At 46.2% G+C, this 21,366-nt stretch overlaps 2 protein-coding genes across 2 annotated transcripts in view; one reads left to right on the forward strand and one right to left on the reverse strand.

Moving 5' to 3' along the window:
• The window catches only part of SLC17A1 (solute carrier family 17 member 1), a 212,720-nt gene that overhangs the window by 153,517 nt on the left and 37,837 nt on the right, over positions 1 to 21,366 (forward strand). The gene's annotated exons all lie outside the window — the stretch shown is intronic.
• SCGN (secretagogin, EF-hand calcium binding protein) overlaps positions 1 to 21,366 on the reverse strand; it is a 35,350-nt gene that overhangs the window by 4,572 nt on the left and 9,412 nt on the right. Inside the window, exons 5-10 of the mRNA XM_047858096.1 lie at positions 18,414 to 18,470; positions 17,431 to 17,508; positions 9,233 to 9,288; positions 4,629 to 4,674; positions 4,331 to 4,390; positions 2,312 to 2,380 (exon numbers count right to left, since the gene is read on the reverse strand). Of these exons, the coding sequence (XP_047714052.1) occupies positions 2,312 to 2,380; positions 4,331 to 4,390; positions 4,629 to 4,674; positions 9,233 to 9,288; positions 17,431 to 17,508; positions 18,414 to 18,470 (366 nt within the window). The remainder of the gene's footprint in view (positions 1 to 2,311; positions 2,381 to 4,330; positions 4,391 to 4,628; positions 4,675 to 9,232; positions 9,289 to 17,430; positions 17,509 to 18,413; positions 18,471 to 21,366) is intronic.

Here is a 21,366-nt window from a genome sequence, read left to right on the forward strand (position 1 = left end):
ATAAGCTGAGCGTCTTGAATGTCTTGCCTTTGTACTTTCTAGCTTAAGGTATAGATTCTCCCGTTGATTTTCATGCCGTGCTGAGGGACCTACAGACTCTTCAGAAATCTTGTGCAGAAATTATTGGGTCATATCCCCCAGGACCTTGCCGTCTCATCATACTGACAGAGGACAGCCCTGAGCGCCATTTTCCAGAGGTCAGGGAAAGTGGTGTTCTGGTAACCAGATAGTCTTGTTAATACAAATTCAATATATGTATCATACATGGTTGAAAGAAAACAAGAATGAAAGGCTATGCAATAAGCTTACGTCAGGGTCATTATCGCAAACATCAACGATCCTGACCAAGACTCTACACATAGAACCTGAGCCAGCTCAAGACCTCCATGGCGTGCTCGGATAGTTGCTTTTAAAACAAATTCCAGATATTGTTTGTTGGCTTGTCCTGTGGTCCTTGATGAGAAACATCAGATTTATCCAAAGATTCTCCCTTGACAACGTACTTCAAATTATACGGTGAATAGTTTTTAAGCAACGCAGAAGTTCTACTGGGAAAGACCCAATATAGATATGTACCTCAGTTATCTGGCTTCAGAGGAGAACTTTAATAATTAACTACTTTGTCCCCACTTTTTAGCTCAACAAATCAGCCCTTGTCAACTGCTTTTGTACCACTGACCATGGTCTCACTCAGTCCTTGAAAACCCACTCTCTTAACTTGGCTGGTACTTATACAAAGGAACCGTTTGGTTGCACCAGAAATAGAAGGGCAAGGACAAGAGTGATGGGGATCCTCTGGTTTCCCCTGGAGGTGATCCGAATCTATCAATGAGTGAGGCAAATGCATGTTTTGGGATGGTCTACGATTTTCCCCTTCTCTGATTTTCTCTGGGAAAACGTCTTCCCTACTCTGTTGCTAGGTTAGGTTTTACTTCTGTGTCTCCCAGTAACCTTTGGAAGTCATTGCCAAACGCCGTGACAATCACAAGGGTCTGTAGGCATGTGAAGCCCCTGAACTGTGCACTTAGGTGACCTGGCTTCACTGCTCAGAGGAGGCCACGTAGCTGAGAAGCAGGCTCAGCACCCGCGCATCTATCAAAAGCAAATTAAAACCGCGGTTTGGCAAAGCCTACTGCCGTGCGACTTTAATGTCCCATAGATAATTGCTCAGTTTCTATTACAGGAATCATTCTGGCATTAAAGAGGTAATAAGTACAGTGGGATTTTTCCTTAGCAATCAATGTAAAAGGCACTACCACACCAATACCCATGCACCATTTGGCTGGGCAGGTGCCCGTGGAATCTCCCAGCGGGGCCAGCACGCGAAGGGAGTGTGGAAGAGGCAAGGGGAAGCGGGATGGGGACATCAAGACTCAGGAGGCCAACAACACACGTCTGTCATCCTGATTAGAGGTCAGAAAAAGATCTCATTCACTCCTGCTCCCTCACAGTACGTGGACTTCCTGGAGGTTTATGCAAAAATTGGTAAATTTTTAGGAAATTTTCTGCTGTGAAACTCCACAGTTTTAATCAGGTTTTTAAACAGTTCTGGGAATCCAAACCCAGTTAACAATTGCTTCCATCTGGGCCAATCGGGGCAGAAACACTGTGTCCTGTATTAACCTCAAAATATCTCTAAGGCTAGGAGAGTGTGAAATTCAGTGGCTACAGGGTCCCATAGAAGAGCTGCAAAGTATCTGCTTAACTAGATCAGGCAGCCAGTCAAATACAGTTCACAGGGATCTCAACGGAGATTGCTTGTTTTAAACAGTCTACACTACATAAAACAGCTTTGTGATGTAGATGATAATCTAAATCCTATCCGTCTGAACCAGGACAATGTCTTGATAGATAAGTAGCCAAAATTTTAGGCTGGGCGTTAGAAGAGCCCTGGGAAGATGGGGTGGGGTGGGGGGAGAAATCCCAAATATGGGATTTATTTCATGAAATTAAATTAAAAGGTTTTAGGTATTCTGACAACCAAGTCCAGGGGAAAAAGCCCTTCTGTAATAAAGCATAAAGCCGTCATGTATACACTGGCACCGTGTTTCCATGCTAAAATGGATGGCTTTTTAGTGATGTTAACAAGAAACTTCTATGGGGGTTTTACTTCACTGAAGCTACAAATGATCTTAAGAGAGAAAGGGAGACTTGTCAGGTCTCACAGAAGCTCAGAGTTGATAAATAGACTATGTCCCTAGATCTCTCTAGCATTAATCGTCAGCCCCACTGATGCTCAAAAATAAACAGTGGAATCCCTCAGCATGGCAACCCCAACCCACGATGGATCTCTACGGCCTCGTGAAATCACCTGGACCAGCTCCATCATGTCTTTGACAAACCCGTCCACTTCCGGGCCTTCCAGAGCTCCAGTTTTACTCTGAAAGATAAAAGATCCAATCAATCCAATATCATTTACTTAAGTCCGAAAGCTAAAGAATAAATTAGGCAAATCGTCCAAATCAGTAGTCTTTTGTGACTGCAAATAGGTTCAGAAATGGCACATTCCAGTAGTTTCTCTGGGCAGGATGTGAAATGTTCCACAGAGATTAAAAGAATGAATTGTAGCGGTACCTGGGCGGCTCTGTCAGTTAAGGATCCGACACTTGATTTTGGCTCAGGTCACGATCTCTTGGTCGTGAGTTCAAGTCCCCCATCAGGTGCTTGGGATTCTCTCTCTCTCCCACTCTCTCCTCCCTCACTTCCCCCCGCTTGCCCTCTCTCTCGCGCATGCGCAAAATAAATAAATAAACTTTAAAAAAATAATTAATTGTCAATAACTACCCCCACATAAACAAATGGGAAGCAGTAGTTTTGAGGTCCTTGGCTCTTGCAAATAGCATTAACATGATATATACTCGCTTCATTTGCTTCCCAAATATTAAGCTTCAGTTCGGACTAAATTTTCACATCATATCCATCTTGATAGGCTGACATTTTTTTTTATTTTGCTTTATAATTTAGCGAGGGCTTGATGATTAGTAAAATGTAGATTTTATTTTTTTTATTTTTATTTTTATTTTTGTAACCTATCTTAGAGAGAGGGTAAGCACGTGAGTTGGGGAGGGGGGCAGAGGAAGAGAGAGAATCTCAAGTAGGCTCTATGTTCAGTGTGGAGCCTGACATTGGGCTCAATCCCACGACCGAGAGATCAGGACCTGACCCAAAATCAAGAGACGCTCAACTGACCGAGCCACCCAGGCACCCCCAAAATATATATTTTAAATCAAGAATGACTAGACTAAAATTATTTGGGTCTGTACGTAAACTCTTAGTTTTTCTACTCACTATATAAAAAGGTCTATGAAATATAATACATACTAAAATATTTCCATTTCTTCTCTAAAGTCCCAGTTATGACAACCCATCCATTCTTTTCAAGTTTGCTTCACCTTGAACCTTTAACATATCACTTAAAAAATCTATTCCCTTAGTGTATTTGCCAAATACAAACATAATACTAGCTACCTGTCAGGCACCCTTCTAAGAGCTTTACAAATGTGAAATCACTGAATCCTCGTAACAATCCCGTGGAGTAGGCAGTATTATTATCCTCGTCACCCTAACTTTACAGAAAAGGGCAACGAGGCACGGTGGGGTGGGGAGGGGGTAAGGAGACTACCCAAGGTCACGTGGCTAACAAACCATGATTCACACCCAGCTGATGGTCACAGAGCCCATACCCTTAAACACTTGGCTGCACTGCCTCTTCTGGGTGATGCTCCCTCCTGCTCAGAATGTGACACACAGATGTCCAGTCTGCTTAGTTTCAGGACAGCGTCTCCTTTGACTTTGCCTAACGTTCTCATTTCTCTTCCTTCTTGCATTACCCTACCTTGTCAAGAAATGTGATCTCTTTGTCACACTTTGTGCTTTAGAATTATTATTTTTTTCTTCTCTAAAGAAGGACCGCAGAATCAATCCTACAAGAGAAGTAGCGATTATGTCAACCAGGGCTCGCTTTGCCTGTACTTCTTTGGGTTAAATGTGGTTTTGAACTTGATTCTTTATGTTTCGTTCTCAAGCATGCTATTCCAGATGGAGATTAAAGAAGGAGAAGCCTTCTCCCAGTTTGGATCCAAAGAGGGAAAAAAAAGTGATTTTATTCTCTTCTCAACCATAAATACTCATTTTGTCCATTTTAATGTAGTTTTCAGAAGTTTGCATAGAGAAGCTGAGGGGTGACATACATGTAGGACTGCTATTCGTCATATAAGTTCAAGGTCTGATGGGTAGGATGGGTGGGTAGGACAGACAGGATGACCCCATATAGGGCCAGACAGGCTTGCTACCTCAAAAGGGACAGCGCAACACAAAGGGGCACACTTACAATGTCATAGTGGGCAAAGATTTTCTCAAAGTCCCTCTTTCTTTCCTCAGTGGAACAAGCCTGTGTGTGGAGAAAATGGTGTGTTAGTCCGACAACAGGAAACTTCCATTGGACAGTTCTTCTGGGGTCATAAGCAACTTCTATAAACTTTGAGTCAATGACCCCTTAATCCCTTGATTTCAACAGTAAGCCTTTTTTGTCTCTAGATAACTTAAAGTAAGACAAACAGAGGCCTTCCTTTCTTCCCTCCCTCTCACATGGACGACACAAGCCCACCTAGAAACATGTCACTACTTACATCCATTTTAAATTGGAGAAGGAAGTTTTCCTGAAGAGCCAGAATCCTAAATGGAAAAGAAAAAAAGAAATTAGTCCACGTGAAGATCTGTCCGCTCTCAGTTACAAGCAAATCCATAACTCTGGGATGAGGAAAGGGCAGGCAATTTCCAGATTATTCTGCAGAATAGGGGAGGTGCTTGAAAAATAAGAATTTATACGTTATAAAAACAAATTAAAAAATTAACTGGGAGAGACGTTCACAGGGATTAGTAGTCACCAGAGAGAGATTTTTGAGAAGGCATCTTGGTGGACAATGGCGGAGTAAGGGCTTAGGAAGACTCCCTCCTCCATAACCACAATGAGAAAACTGCCTGCCCCCCCCCCCCCAAAAAAAGTCAAAATACCTTTTTCACAATTCTAGGTCTTAAAATCTTGTAGAAATCTGAGGAGAGTTTATCTTGGAAAAATGGCTAAATCTCGGTAAGAACAGTGGATTTTGTGCATTTTCACTTCCTTCAGCCCTCCACCCTTCTCCACTCCACTGTAAATGAAGAACCCACAGCCCCGGGGAAAAAGAGCATTCTAGCAGCAGCTAAAGCAAGCAGAACGGAGTTGGGGCTCTTTCAAAGCCCGGTTTCCAAAGAATTACCAGTATGTGACTTCTCTGATGTTCTCGAAAAGACCCCACTTGCAAGATGCACTTCTTTGACCTGATTTTGAACTCACCCAGTGAAAAAGCCTTTTACCTGGGAGGATTTGTCAAAAGCAGTGAATTAGAAGCAATTGTTTGAGGTCAGAGCTGACGGCAGTGGTAGACAAGAGTCTGGGTAAACAACAGGCTAACTAAAAAGATTAAAAGGAAAAGCTGGAGGAATGAGATGTCCATAGGGTCTTCTACAAGTTCTGACATATTTCTGGGAATCTAGAGAGCTGCACACATGCCTGGGGCCACATCTATGCCCAGGACTGGGTGTCTGTGCAGGAAAGCCCGGAGAAGGCCCTAAGCTCTCGCCTGTGGCTTATCGTCAGGCTGTATGCAAGCAGGAAGTGAAGGCTAAGGCAGAGTTGTAAGCTGCCTGGTTGAGTGTAGATGTGCCCCAACCTGTACACAGGGACCCTCAAAAAACAGTGGGAGACATCTAAGGAATCTTTGTGCAATCGTGAGCTAGCCAAGCAGAGACTTAAGTGTCCAACCATAACAAAGACACAGATTTTACAGGATTAGTTCAAAAAAGTCACTGGACAAAAAGGACAATTAACAACAACAATAAATGTGACCCATAAGAAATACTAAAGGGAATTCTTCAAGCTGAAGTGAAAAGAAACCAGACAGTCACTTGAATCCACATGAAGAAAGAAAGAACCTCAGTCAGACATGAAAGCCACATATTGTATGATTCCATGTATATGAAATGCTCAGAATAAGCAAATCCATAGAAACAAAGTAGGTTACCGGGGGTTGGCAGGTGAGGGGAGGAGAGTGTGATTCCTGACGGGTCTGGGGTATTTTTCTGGATTTATGCTGCATTCAAAAATCATGCATTCACCGTACAGGGAAAGGTAGAAACAAAATATCTTGCAACAATTTGGAAAATATTGCTCTTCTGGATGCTCAGGGGAGAGAGAATTAATTTGAGCCAAGTAGAGGCTAGAATATTCTGGGACTCTCTAAGGAATCGTGTTCTCATCTGTTGGTTGGCACCAAGCGGCCTAAGTTATGTTGCCAGTCAGAGGACATATACTTGAGAGGTGCTCGTATGTAGAGTAACAGCGCTGCCTTCTAGGGCTGGGAGTAGAGAGAAGAGTCCCGCGTATAAATTAAAGGACCCTTGTTATTACAGGGGGCCCACCTGGGTAATCCAGAATAACCCCCGTAAGGTCTGTTAGTCAGCAACTTTAATTCTATCTGCAACCGTGGTTCATCCATGCCACGTCACATCAAACGTTCGCTGGTTCTGGGAGTTCGGACACAGACGTCTGTATTTTGCCTACCCCGGTTGTCACTGTCGAGTCCCTCATCAAGTTGGTTTTGAAACAATGCAGCAACTGTTTCGTTGCTTCGCATCTCCGTTAAGCACTACTTTGGTCCTCCCTTCAGTCCACAGCTACCCATCGAATCCTCCTCTATATGTAGCACCGGGCCATGAGAGCAGCTATTCAAGGGACGAAGGCGTACTTCCTGCCTCCTGGGTAGGACCATAGGAGGGGACGGTTGGCTCGCTGCAGGGGAGGGCTCTGGTTATGATCGTGACAGAGGGACTCTGACCTCCACAGTGGGAGGTCAGGGATGCCAGATGCCCTGCATTGCATGGAAAATCCCACAGAAGGGCGAATCAGCCCATATCTCACCTGACTCGGGAATGTCCACGAGCATTCATGTGTGTACCAATCCTGCTTATAATTATGTTTGAACTTAGAGCGGAATTACTATTTACGTGAAAATCCAGACTATTTTTCTCAAGGCATACATAGTTTACTAACTGTGTAAATGATCCAGATAGCATACTGAGTCAGGTAAATTGAGGGCTGACTATACTTTGTCCCATCTGGAACTCTATCAGGACTTATTTATTATTTATGTCATTGTATCAGCAGCAACTGAGTTCCTGACGCACGAGTCGCCAAAAGGCCATACTTGTATCCGTCAACATCTGAACTGACATATTCTTGCTACTTCTACACCAAAAGCTACAAACAACCACCACTCTGTCATGCCTGCCCTGTGGTTGTTATCTACCCACCTACACTTGAAATATACCTTATTTTCTTTTAGGTGTTTCACCTTATTTCCCCTTTCTGTGTTATAGTGTACGCATTATATTGTTTTAGCATTTCGGGCCGAGGTAGTTGATATTTTCTGGGGATTTTATTTCGGGAGTAAATAGTATCATAACCAATAGGGTAGAGAGCAGCTTTAGAGTAGTGGCACACTCCAGCCTGCAGAGGGCGCTCAGGGCTCCTCGACTCGCCACCTCTGAGACCTGCATTGAGTAAAGTGGGTGGGCGCTTTTGGTGAAGGGAACAATGAAATTAAAAGCTCTCGTTTTCACCCAGATTGTCATGTTTGGGGTCTTCCGGTTAGGATTGCTCTCGCACGCAGCTCTCAGAGTAGCTAGACTGACCTCACTTGAGAGGAAGCCTTGCCTCTCTTGGCCAAGGTAGCTTCAAGGAGTAAGGGGGACGCGGGGGATAAAGCCAAGGCCACAGGGCTGATATCCCTCAGTCCTCAGCCTTTGGGAGAGGCTCTGGTCTGGCTGGTGTCTCCATGCCTCTTCTCCACGAAAGTGGCCAAAATTAAGATAACGATTCTGGGGAAAGGAGCCGAGGAGGACACAAAGGCTGTCTCACAGCTCCTACGAGGTCCGGAATAGAAGACCGTATAGAGTTTTGGGCTCAGTGTCCTGGTCATGACTAAGGAGAGATCCTTCCCGGTGTGTTCCCTTTCGCAGACCCCCTGCAAGAACTAACAGATGGACTGGCCAAGAGAGGCGGTAGCTGGTACAGGGTTTTGTCATTCTGAACTCAAGTTAGTATCTGCTTGTGACCTTGCCAAGTTTACTCTGTCATTGAAATCACCCTCAGCCCTTGGACTTCGTCTCTCCCAGCCATACATGCTTCTGCCTTGCAGCCTATAACTGCTAAACCCTCTATCGTTGTCCAGTCTACAACTCCATCCACCACCCCCCACCCCCACCCCGAGGCACCTGGTATCATAACTGCTCCTTCATCTGGGTTATATCCGTGTATTCTGGATCCAACGATTTCAACTCTGTCCATCTATTCAAAATCTTTTTTTTTTTTTTTTTTTTTTTGTTCTGTGGACAACCATAGCTTGTTTTGGGGTCGGTTAGCCTTGAGACAACATTCTGACATGCCCATCATGTACAACCCCGGACTTACAGACAGCAATTCTCAGGTACTGGGCCGCTTCTGCTGGCACCCCCTCCTCCTCTGCTCTGGTCTTCAGGTGCTGGGTGCCCATGGAGGCTGCACCCACGCTGGAAAGCCGGCCAGCACAGCTGGAGTGTGGTTCAGCTGTCCTCTGTCCTGAGCTAACTGCTCAGCCTTCCCAGAGCCAGTGAATGGGGTCCCAGATGTATTTTCTCATGGAGTCCTCGTGCGGGGCCAGGAAGGCAAGGCTGGCCCATGACCCATCAATAAAATTTGATGAAAACCTTGTGTATTGTGCATTTGGGGGGAGGGGGAAGAGCTTTTATTATCCTGTTTTTAAATTTATTTTTGAGAGAGAGAGAGAGCTCATGTATGCAAGCAGGGGAGGGACAGGGAGAGAGGGAGACAGAATCCCAAGCAGGCTCTGCACTGTCAGCTCAGAGCCCAACATGGGACTTGAACTCATACACCGTAAGATCGTGATTTGAGCCAATATCAAAAGTTAGCTACTTAACCAACTGAGCCACCCAGGAGCCCTAAGAGCTTTTATTACCTTCACAAAGGGATCTATTACCCCAGAAGATTCAGAACCACTGCTGCTTATTTGGCAAGATGAGACTCTTCTTCAGGGTTTCAGGCAGGACCTGACCTCTGCCTTTCAGAGAGAAGTATGCGTCATCACGAACCCTAGGAAGGTGTTTCCGAGTCTGACTCCATTCCCGCGCCACTCACCTTGCCAAGTCATTAAGATCCAAGCGGCCATCCTTGTTTTTGTCAAAGATCTTCATCTGGAAGGCAGAAGGGGAAACGATTGTAAGAAGTACTTGTAACAGGAATCCATTCTGAAAGTTCCCGAAGCACTTTGATATCTTGCCCTTCCGAGCCCACAGCTGTCCAAACCGGCCACAGCCGTCTCACAGAGTACTCCCTACAGAGGACAGAGGAGATACCATTTTTCCATTGAAGGCAGAAGTAGTTGAGGAGGATGTGATCTAGGGGAAAGTCTGCCTGTCCAGGCTTCCAGGGTTGTAGGAAGGAAGAGAGGGAGAGGCAGAGACAGGACAGTCAAGTGCACAGATGTGTGACCAGATGTGCTGGAAGGGGGATCCCGGAGGGAGGAGGGCACCAGCTAAGGAAGGACAACACTGAGTGGAGAGAGTTGCTGTGGGTTGGCTTTCCAGAGACACTCTGAACACCCAAGCGTTTGGATGCTGGGTTGAGATCCAGTGGACTGTGATGGGATGAGATGATGCTGGACCAGAGGGTGGGGCAGACCCCAGAGCCATGGGCTAAGAGCATGTACATTAGGGAGACATTTAGCATGTCTGACTCCGTGTGGCTTCTGTTTCCCTCACTGCTGTGACCTGTCTCTGAGAGAAAACCTCTCTGCTCAGCCCTGCAGGTTACAGCTAAGATGTGCAAAAATCATGCTTTACCCAAAACCCACTTCACCCAAGGGGAGAAGGAAGTACATAAAGAAATAATAACGCTATGTTTAAGATTTATAGGAATGCCATGACCAGATTCCCGTACACAAAGGCCAAGTGACCAAGGACAGAACAGTTTCACAACCTTCCTTGGACCCTTGTGGGCTTCTGAATGCCTACAGACATCCATCACCTCTTGACTCCAACCTCCTCCCCTTCTCCCTCTTCCTAACATAAAGGAAGCTCACATTTCATGCTGAGGGGACATGTGCTTTGAGACAACAGCCGCCATCTTGCCTCTCGACTTACTGGTCTGTCCTGTGGCAAGAACGTGTGGACTTTGATACAGATGTGGCAGAGGATTAATGGCCCACATCCAGCAAGAGGTAAAGGATGGCTGCTGGACTAGCCTGTACTTCCCAGTGGGCTAGCCAAAGCTAAGAGCACGGATTATGAGTTCATCACACACTTCCACTGTGAATACCAGCAAGGTAGCAGCAACCGAGTGGCCAAGAGGCCCCAGCCCGGGGACCAGAGGAATCAGAGAGCCTTGTGCCCAGGGATCTCAGCTCCTCCCCTCCCCCACTTGGGCCCAAAGCCATTCTTTCTAACCTGATGCCATTTTTGCAGAAGAGTCCGGGTTGGATGAAGGTGACTAAGAAATCTGAGAGGCTCAGCTTTTCCTTTTGTAGAAAGACTTAACATGATCCAAAGAGGATCCTATTTAAATCATAGGATCAGATGAGGTTTTAAACAAGATAGGATTAAAAGTTAAAATCAAGAAGATCGGATTAGGTTAATCAAGATGGAGGGGAGACATTTCACCGCATTATTTGAGTCCTAGTGTGAGTGAACTTTGTGACTTCGCCACATTTAGTACAGCAGCTCTAAATGTATTTGTAAGAAGAGGCTATACACGGGGAGAGGTGGGGTGAAGAAATCTGAGAGTATATGTAACCGATTTTTGCATTAAAAAACATATCAGTCCATCTTTCCTCCCTCCCTAAATCCAGTTTAGTTTTAATATTTGAAATGAATTTGAAAACCCATTTCTCTAAAACTTTAGCACCAAAAGTGTATGTTGCAGAACCTATTAAAATGCAAGTTATATTTTTATACATTTGGATATATTACACATCCCTTTGTGTCCCTTAAGCATAAATTCTCTATCCAGTAAAAGTCTGACGGGAGTACACTTGGCTAAAGACTGAGCCATGATTTTCCATGACACCACCATTACGAGACGTTCTATTAATAGAGAGCTAGATTATGTTGAGCTTGAAGCAAGTAGTAACTCACCTTGAAAGATGTGGGCCCATCTCCATAGCTGTACAAATTACTCAAAGGGGGAAAATACCTACCTTTTGCTCAAAACTGGCTTGAGGAACAACTGACCACCAATGTGGTAAATTATGCTTCTACCCATCAGAAAATTGGCCACGTGGTTCACCTGAGACATTCTGAGAAGTGGTCTGAGTCAGAGCTATGAATTGAGGGTCATCACCATTAGCTGGTATTTCAAGCCACGAGGCTGGTTGAGGTCACCAGCAGAGGGAGGGTGGGCACAGAAGCAAAGAACTCTCGAGACTGGGTCCAGACATGTTTCACATCAGCGTGGATCAGAGAGCTGAGTGCCTACACCACAGGAGGAAGCCAGCTACTTGGATCCAATCCCAAAGGACAGGAGCTGGGACCAGGGTAGAGGATGGCACAAGTTTAACCTCATGTCTCTTTGTCTGCCATTGTCTGCAGATTTTAATCTGCAGGTTTGCAATAGCTCAAGCTCCATGCTCTAATTGGGTATGTGAGCTTAACATCTCCCACATGTATTCACTTACATTTTTAAAAGCTCAATATTATCTAATGCTATTCTATTCAGATAGCGAATCTTTCCTCCCACCAGGTATTGGCAGAACCTCTCAATTAGATGTCATAATTGGATTTTGTTAATAGGCTGTTTCCTCCCTTGTCCAGAACGTTAATTAGGAGTTAGAATAAGATTAGGTCTGCAGACCTCAACTTTTCTCCTATGATCGGGTGCTCTGCCATGACTCATTCATTGTTCGGGCTTCAGACAGCTTTCAAAGGTGCCAGCCCTCGTGTGGCTCCATTTGAATTCATTTAGCAGGTTATATTTCTGAAGGAAGGCGTTTAATGCCAAACCTTAGAACCAAATCTGTCATGCAGGGCTGCTCCGACTGTATCCGTCGCTCAATAAAAAGCCATTACAGCGGCAGTAAGGTGATTTCACACTTGGTGGATCACTCAGGGCTAAGGTTCTAAAATCTCTTCTGAGAATATTGAATTTCTGAAAGTTAGTTCACCCACAGATCACTAGGGAAATGTAAAAAGTCTTAAAAAAAAAAAAAACAACACTACAGTCCAGTTCCCAAGTCTGTTCATTGGAAAAGTGTAAGTTGCCTCTATAATTTCAGGAAGGAACATGAAATAGATAGGCCATAATCTCATTACGCTCATTCTAGTCTTCTGGTCAGAGTAGGTCTTTGGGTGAAAACTCTTATCTGATTCCTCAACACTTACCTATCACCTCAGAGCAGAAAGAACCAGTGAGGGGCCACTCAGAGTTTGATTGATCACGAGCCTATCTTCACGGGACAGTTTGGATCGAAAAATGAGTGCTTAACCACAGCACAACCGGAAGAACCACAAGTTTTTGGCAACGAGACAGACACAGGATAACAGCGCAGTCTTGGTCAATGGACGGTCCTCCACCCAGAGACTCACAAGTTGGGTGAGACCACTCCGATCCTCCTCAGCTGCTGTACAGGATTCCACGCTTCCAGGGCTGAGCTCGGAGCCATCAAAAACTGCACGTTGCCAGATTTTCTGCCCGCCTTGGGCTGTGTGTGAAGAGAATCGCTCTGGGCGGGCAGCGTGGCCGGGCTGACGGGTGATGTGCATGGTCTTTTCAGCCAAGTGTTGGCGTTCCCAGCCACCCACGTGTTTCCTTCAGGCCCGTTCCCCTCCCTGACAGTGGGTTGTTTGAATGAGCCGACCCTGGGGCTCTCTGCAGTCACAGGCCACTCTTCCTCCCTGGCTCCCTGCATCAGCTTATCTGCAGTCTCTTTCCCAGAGCAACTTTGTAGAACCCTTTCCTGTTCCCGTGGTCTCTCGTTAATTTGCTTCCTATTTTGTGTTTAATAAGATGTCAGCGCTTAGGATCCTTTCTGGACTTCAGGAGGAGAAAGATCCATTTTCCTAGGTAACGAATTCTGGTGCTGCTTGATAGCACGAGCTCCTGCATTATCTTATCTTTAAAAATATTAAGAGAATCCTAATCTCTTCACGTGGCTTTGTCCTCACCTTGATCATCTCTTCCTTCAGGAATTGTCCTCTCTTCTTGATCTCTCCATAGAGTTCACTCTTCCCCTTTTGAAAGTTTTCTTTTTAATGACTTAGTATTTAAACTTCCGGACGTGGGTACTGTGGTGGAAAATACAGGCTTCGGAGGTAGATGTGGGTAGGCATTTCCACCCCGCTGCATCCCGACTGTATTTAACCTGTTAAAGTCTGTAACCCTCAGTTTCTTCATTTATAAAATGAGAGGCAAAACATACTTAGTTTATATGGTTGCTGTGAGAATCAAATGTTTGCAAAGCGCTTTGCACGGAGCTTGGCACAGAGCGAACATGCAGTTATTATAATTAAAGCACCCAGTACGCGAGTAAATGCTGGCCTTGTCGCGGTGAAAATAAAATGCCACGTGCACTCAGCTGAGACGGCATCTTGAAACAACTCAGCTTGAACTCTGTCCATCTACCTTTTCTTGTCCTGCCTTTGCTGAAGGTCTAGAATGGTGGCTTCATTGTAACCTACCTTATTTTTGAAAAGTCAGGAGAACCGGATCTCGAGATGGTCGATGGCAGAGACGTGCGCAGTGGGGATGAAAGGGAGCAGCCAGAGTGAATTTTTGCTTTTTTCCCTCCTCTACCAATTTTTCCCTCATCAGAAGACTCCAGAAGGTCAGGGACCATATCTTTCTTGGTAAGTTCTCCCTAAATGAACTCACATCTTCATTTCAACCAGTTAACCAGGTCATATTCTGACCTGGAAGAGGAGCATGAAGAAGGTGCCGGCTTTGGTGACAGAGGGGGTGCTGTGGGTCACTTTGAGACCCCACTCCTCAGCCCAGAAAAAGCATGTCAGACTCAACTTCAGGAATTTAGGGGTGTGAACTCGGAATCCACTGGGACACATCCCGGGCCTGTCCTACTCGGATTGTCTTTTTCTATTTGCATTTCTCTTCCTCCACACCCTCCGGCTCTCACCCCCCACTCCTGCCTTCCTGCCCCTTCTACCTCTCGTCATCAGCATGGGGCTCCAGCCGCCCTGTTGGGTCTGCCCCTGGGCTCAGCACAGCCCATACCCTGCCTGGTGGGGACCCCTGTGGATGAGTCTCTGGGACGAAGGACCCCAGGGAGAGCCCTAAGGGATCAAGCCCAGTACTCCCGAGCACTCCTTCTGGCTCTGTCCTAGAGGGTCTGGTGTACAAAGAGGAAGAAATCAAAGGAGAGTTCCAGGACACCAAACATAGCTTGAGGAAGGGCGGATCTGTGCGATGGGCCATCTACGAGGCTCCCCGAGGGGGAGCATGAGCCTTACTGGAGGTGGAGGCTCTCAAGGAGGGTCCCCAGAGCAAACCTTGCTTTTGTTGTCCTGGTTTCTTCTGAGCTGGATGTTAGGTAACGACTCCAAATTCAGTTCTGACAATGGGCACAGAGTAGCCTACTGTGTGCCAGGCCCTGCCGCCTGCCCTTGCCCTAGAGGAGTCACTGGCTAGTAAAGAACAAGTGGTGAACAAGTGATGTCCGTGCTGCCCTTGACTCCAGCTGACTCATCGGCAGTCCTGTTGATTTCGCCTCCGCAATCCTTCTCATCTCCTCTGCTGCCCCACCCCCTCCGAGCTGCCACCCCCTCTTACCCGGATGGCAGTGGTGGCCTCTTCACAGGTCTTCCTGATTCCCTCCTTGCCCCTCTGGTGGCTCTCCATCTCACTCATTGTCACACGTTCTCACAGTGGCTGAGAAGCCCCACGGGGTCTGGCCTCTGTTAAGCCTTGCCCTTGAATTCTGTGCTCCAGCCACACTCGTGTCTCCCTGTCCTTGAAGGCCACAGGCAGGCTACTGCCCCAGGGTCTCTGTGCTTTGCTGTACCCTCGGTCCTTCCTCAAGCCTCACCTTCTCGAAGGGTGAAAATTACACTCCCCAGCCTCCGATCCTAGCTACCTTGCTGGCACGGCCATCCTTCGCCCTGTTCTACTTTTTCATCTTTCCCATAACACTCGTTACCCCTGTCATGCGATCTCATTTATTATTTATTATGTTTATGGTTATTGTCAGTCTCTCCTTTGTCTGGTTCGCTCGCTGCTGGATCCCCAGCGACTCGAGGAGTGCCAGGGGCATGGCAGATATTTAGTGGATATTTGTGGCCTGGGTTAAATGGGTGACCGATGTGAAGACAATGATATGGGACCCCCAGGGGAGAGGCACCTGCATCCACTACAGAAGAAGGTTATGGAAGGTTTTCTAGGCCACGATGATGTCTCACTGAATCTTGAAGGACAAGCAAGAACCGGGAGAATAAAAGTAGGGAAGAGAATTGAGCCATGTTACGTGAGAACGTAGCCGTTTAGTATTGTAGTTGGAGGCGGAGGGCCTCGGATTCAAAGGCAATCAAAGAAATATTAGAAACATCCTGGCGGTTCTAAGTGAGAGTATTTCATCTTGTAGTGCATGTTTTGGAAGTTAATAAAATCAAGGTTACAAACAACCGGTGCTGACGCCGGGTTGGATCAAGGATGGAAAGTGTTCATCTGGAAACCTAACCTGCTTGTTATTCTCAGGCAGTTACGGTGACCTCCCCCTTTCTGTGGTATTTACCGTGCTGGCAGGTGCTGCTGGAAATCAGGTGGGAAGAAACCTCGAGATTTCCCTGCTTCCTGCTTCTAGATTTCCCACTTTGCTCTTTCGTGCTGAGTGCGTACTCACTCAGGATCTCGAACACCATTTGCGTGTTATTAAAAGAGGTCCAACATACCAAGAAGCCAAATTATTTCCTTGATTGAGATCCTGGCCTGGGGTTTGATTCTGCCCTTGGCGTCAGCTTCACTTCTGCCTAGGCCATTTACAAGCCATCACGGTCAAGAGCGCCCTTCTCCTTCCCTCCTCCCCAGGGCAGGTGCCCGGGCCTGGGGGTCAGCGTCGGACAGGGTGCAGAGTAAGAGGCTGGAAACCAAGAGAGCTTAGCTTCCAGTTTAACTGGTGCCTTTGGCCGGGTAACTCAACTTCTCCCAGTCACCTGATCTTCAAAGCGAGTTTAAGAATTCAACTTGGTGGTGACGTGGTCACTTAGCCTTTCTAAGCCTCTAGCATCAGATATATGAAATGGCATGAACAATGCCAACCCTGCAGAGACGGCATCAGAAATAATACCGTATTTATTTATACCAGAAATAATACCAAATCAGCTCGAGGCCTCCAGAGGGCAACCTAGTGGCACACATTTTACGAGAATTCACCGACTCTTCTCGATGGCACGTGCTCCCAAATGCTCACCAGGAAGCCCAGTAACGTGACTCTGTTGCTGGAAGTCCTCCTGTGCGTAACAATCCTACGAGCAAGTAAGCTTTCACCAGCAATTTCTTGGCTTCTTGACTGAGAAAACGACAGCGTCCGATTGGCCCGAAGCACTTGTCTGGGGGAAGGAAGGGGGTGGGGGGCGGACACGAACGGCAGGGAAGCCAGACTGTTGATTGGTGGCTGGAGAAATGCATCGTGTTAGATGAGGATGCGTTTGCCAGAGGCAGCTCTCCCATGCCATCATTTATCACCGAAACGATCTCAGGGTCATTCTGGTCGCGGAAGCCTAATGACAACAAGGACCACAGCAGCTGCCACAGTAAGAGCTAACAGGTACGAACACCTATTATGTCCCAGACGCTCTGCAAAGTGCTTTGGAGACATCGGCTCGCTCTGCCCTCACAGCAGGTAGGTACCATTAACCCCCATTTTATGGATGAACTAGTAAGATGAACAGGTTGACAGTCTCCCAAGGTCGCAGCTTATATGTGGGAGACGCGGGACGCACGTCTCCCATCTGTCCGACTCTCAGCTGCCCTCGATCAACATGCCACGTGAATAGACTCGTGGCAAGAAGTGGCTTCCCCTGTGCCTGGGACTGATTGTCCATGTTTACCCGTTTCTGTGTGACTTCGAGTGGCTTCGAGGTTATTGGCCTGGTGCCTGGTAACCGATGTTCACTGCACTTTCCGGGTCTCCCCAGGGACAGGTGAACAGCTTTCCTCTCAAATACACGCGGTCCTGTCCTCAGAGAGAGGCTAGAACAGCTCAGTTTTAGCCGACGTTTCCCAGACTTGAGGTTTCTCTTGTATTCAGTCTGCAGGTGCTCCCGGGTACCGACTCTGGGCCCCGGGGAGGCATCAGGGGGGCTGCCCTCGTGATATCACACTGCCCAGCTACTTACCATGGTGCCGGTGTATTCGTCCAGCTTAGCCTCAGGGACGGCCTTTTTGTGGTGGAGGAAGAGGTCTCGGAGGAAGTTCTGTAACATCGAGAGAAGAGTCACATCTTATATGGGGAGCAAATAAACCACAAAGATCTCGGGACGCCTTATTTTAGGCATTGTGGTTTTTTTTTTTTTTTTTTATTTTTAGGAGAAAACAAACTGCTTTTAGGAAGCAAATAAATCCAAGAATGGAGGGCTCTCGCTGTTTAAACGGAGCTCACAGGGGCACCAGAGTGGCTCAGTCGGGTGAGCGTCCAACTCCTGATTTTGGCTTGGGTCATGATCTCATGGTTTGTGAACTCGAGTCCCACATCAGGCTCTGTACTGACAGTGAGGCCTGCTTGGCATTCTCGGTCTCTCTCTCTCTCTCTTTTACTCCCCTTCCCCTGCTCACTGTCTCTCAACATAAATAAATAAAAACTTTAAAATAAAGGGAGCTCACAGAATTCAGAGGATGGCTCCAGGCATGGAAAAAGTGTCAAAAATTCCTTAATTACGTCTCTTTCCCAGAGAGAGCAATGTTATTTGCATGTCCTAAACCTTTTATTTTTATTTTATTTAAAAAAAATTTTTTTTTCAACGTTTATTTATTTTTGCGACAGAGAGAGACAGAGCATGAATGGGAGAGGGGCAGAGAGAGAGGGAGACACAGAATTGGAAACAGGCTCCAGGCTCTGAGCCATCAGCCCAGAGCCCGATGCGGGGCTCGAACTCACGGACCGCGAGATCGTGACCTGGCTGAAGTCAGACGCTTAACCGACTGCGCCACCCAGGCACCCCTGTCCTAAACCTTTTAAATACAAATACGTTTCTGGGTTTTTTTGAGTAACAAATTCAAACGCATGCTTCTCGGGCCCATAGGAATTAAATTCATGGTCCATACATCAAGTTCCCAGTGATGAGCAAGGCCACCTCCACCCAGCGAGGGTCCCCACACTTACCCGCAGCTCAACAGCTGATATAAAGCCACTGCTGTCAGCATCATATTTGCGCCAAATCTGAAATACACAAAAGCCATACGTCCATTTACTGGTCCAGTGACCGTGTAAGCAAGCACAAACCCAGAGAGGTCGTGGAGGACTGAAACCAGAGTCTGTCCCTGGTACATCTGGTGACTCTGACAATTTAGCCTGCAGCGTTATCAGGAAATTGCACACAAGGTCAACAAGAGACAAATCCTGGGGCCCAGGAGGTAGTCAAACCGAGGCACCTGCATAGAACTAAAAGCCCCAATAGCAATAAACTTAACGAAAGGGTGAACCCCTCCCAAATACACTGCTGCCAGAAGGCCATAAGGAAGCTTGGCTGGGTGGCCTTGGCTCTGGGTAAAGGGAATGAAACATCTCGGCTAATTCCCAGTGACGAGACAACACTTTCATTGCTATAAGGGTAGCATTCATCCAGCCGAAGATACAGTCACTACACTGGAAGACGGAACTGAACATTCTTAGACACTGAACTGCTTTCTTTACTGCGTGGTGTGGTTTGGGCCGCTTTGATTATTCCATGTATGAGCGTCACAGGTTGGCAAGTTTTCTAAGTCCTATGCAGAATGGAAAAGGAGCACTAAGTTGTTGTTTCTAATCGACAAGATTTCCTGTAGACGTAGAATGGGTCAGCTGACTCACCGACTGCAGGGACCTTAATTCTCAACACCAGTCCACCAGCCCAGCACCCCATGGGGACAGTCGGGGTACTGAGGGGTTGCAGGAAGGTTGGGAAGCGTCACGACTTGCGGTCCCTGATGGCAACACGTCTGCCTGAATTCAGCCAGACTTACAAAATCAACTCGCTAAATGTAAATTATATTCTGACTTTACCAAATATACCAAAACGGAGAATAAGAATTTCAAATAATGAACAACGCCGTTTTACATGCTTTTTTCCCCCTGTTATTCCATCTACTTTTATAATTTTACTACAACTGAGCCATTGGAGGGCTAAAGATTTTTTTGTGATCACGTGCATGCCTGTCTTTAAAGAATGAAAGCAAAACGAGATTTCTGGGCAAACAAAACAGAGTTTTTGCCAACAGACTTTGCATGAAGGATATACTCCAGGAAGGAGCAACACAAAGAAGGAGAATCTGAGTCACAGACAGGAATGGTGCACAAAGACGCTGGGAAACAAATCTTCACTGCGTCACGTTTGTAAGAATTAAGGAAAGCAAGACGGAACTGATACCCTGGGCAATCATGGCACAGGAGCTCCAAGCAGTGTGTCAGGATTAAAGGGTTTTCAGGTCCTGGGGCTCAGGGAGAACATAAATGCATTAACTTCGAGTTTTTAAAAATATATAGGATACTAATAGGTTACAACAAACTTAATTAAAATAATCAAGAGTTGGGGCGCCTGGGTGGCTCAGTCAGTTAAGCATCCGACTTCGGCTCAGGTCATGATCCCGTGGTTCGTGAGTTTGAGCCCCTCGTCGGGCTCTGTGCTGACAGCTCAGAACCTGGAGCCTGCTTCCAATTCTGCGTCTCTCCATCTCTTGGCCCCTCCCCTGCTCGTGCTCTGTGTCTCTGTGTCTCTCAATAAATAAACGTTAAAAAAAATTTAAAAATAATAATCAAGAGTCTGAAGTGATATCTATATCCATATCTCTATCTATCTATTTTTTTAATTGGGTAGGGGAAGGAAAACTTCTTTGTTAGAAGCAGTGGACAAGCTAGGAGGGGGGAGGCAGATGGTAAAAAAGAAACTAGAAGAGGACGGTGCTGTTGTGCTATTTCCTTTTTCCCATTCCTTGACACTATTCGGTACAACGCACGCCCTAACATTTTAATACTGTTTTTCTGATTATAAGAGTAAATCAGATTCACTGTACAAACTTAACGAACTACAAGAAGAAGACAAGTATAATGTCCGAAACTACTTACCCCAGAGATGGTCCCTTAGGATTTTTGTGTGTTTCCTTTCTATGATACACCTGACAAGACTAACTTGGAGGCCGTATACTTGGGCCATGTATGGATTATTTTCATTTAAAATGTTCTTTTAGGCACTTTTAAGCACAATTAAAATTTCAAAAATGCCACTTAAAATAATTTGTAAATAATTATGATTCTGTGCACAACTGGAAAACATAAAAGTGCAAAGTATATGAAAATCATTTGAAATCTTAATTGCTTAAGAGCAATCAGTATCTATATTGTGTGTATTTCCCTATGGTCTAATTTATGTATGTGTTAGGATGAATGATTTTTAAAATGTTAAGATCATAATGCATGTACGATTTGGGTCCTTAACATTATAATACATTTCCTCCGAATATGAACATTTCTCATTATACCCTTCAGATACATGCTTGGAGCAGAAGTTTATTAAGTCAGAGGGTAAAGGTATTTTTAACTTTGGGTAATGACATTTTAAAGGATCCTGGGGCGCCTGGGTGACTCGGTTAAGCATCCAACTCTTGGTTTTGGCTCATGATTTCATAGTTCATGAGTTCGAATCCCACATCGGGCTCTCTGCTGTCAGCACCGAGCCTGCTTTGGATCTTCTGTCCTCCTCTTTCACAGTATTATACCTTCAAAACTAGGATTAATTGCCAACATTTGAAAACAAGTAGTTTCACACAGAGTCTAGATGGCCAGAGGGCATTCTTATAAGGTAGCCGTTCTCTGGAGCTGCCTGGGGGAGGCACCTGATCTTTGGGCTCCCCAGTCCCCAGCAAACCCCCATTACCTTCCTCTGTGTGCACCTGCCTGGATGTTGTGTAGGCCTCCCCTAGCCCAGGCTGAAGGACTTTGTCTGCTCGGGAGCAGTCTGGGTCCCACGGAGCACACGGGGGCACACGGGGACTTGGGGCCAAAGCTCTGGCTTGTCACCAAGGGCTTCTTTTGCTCGATCTTGTCCTCCATGGGCAGCTCTCCCTTGGGGACTGGGGAGATA

This window comes from Prionailurus viverrinus, chromosome B2 (genome assembly GCF_022837055.1).
Source record: "Prionailurus viverrinus isolate Anna chromosome B2, UM_Priviv_1.0, whole genome shotgun sequence".
Classification (NCBI taxonomy): domain Eukaryota; kingdom Metazoa; phylum Chordata; class Mammalia; order Carnivora; family Felidae; genus Prionailurus; species Prionailurus viverrinus.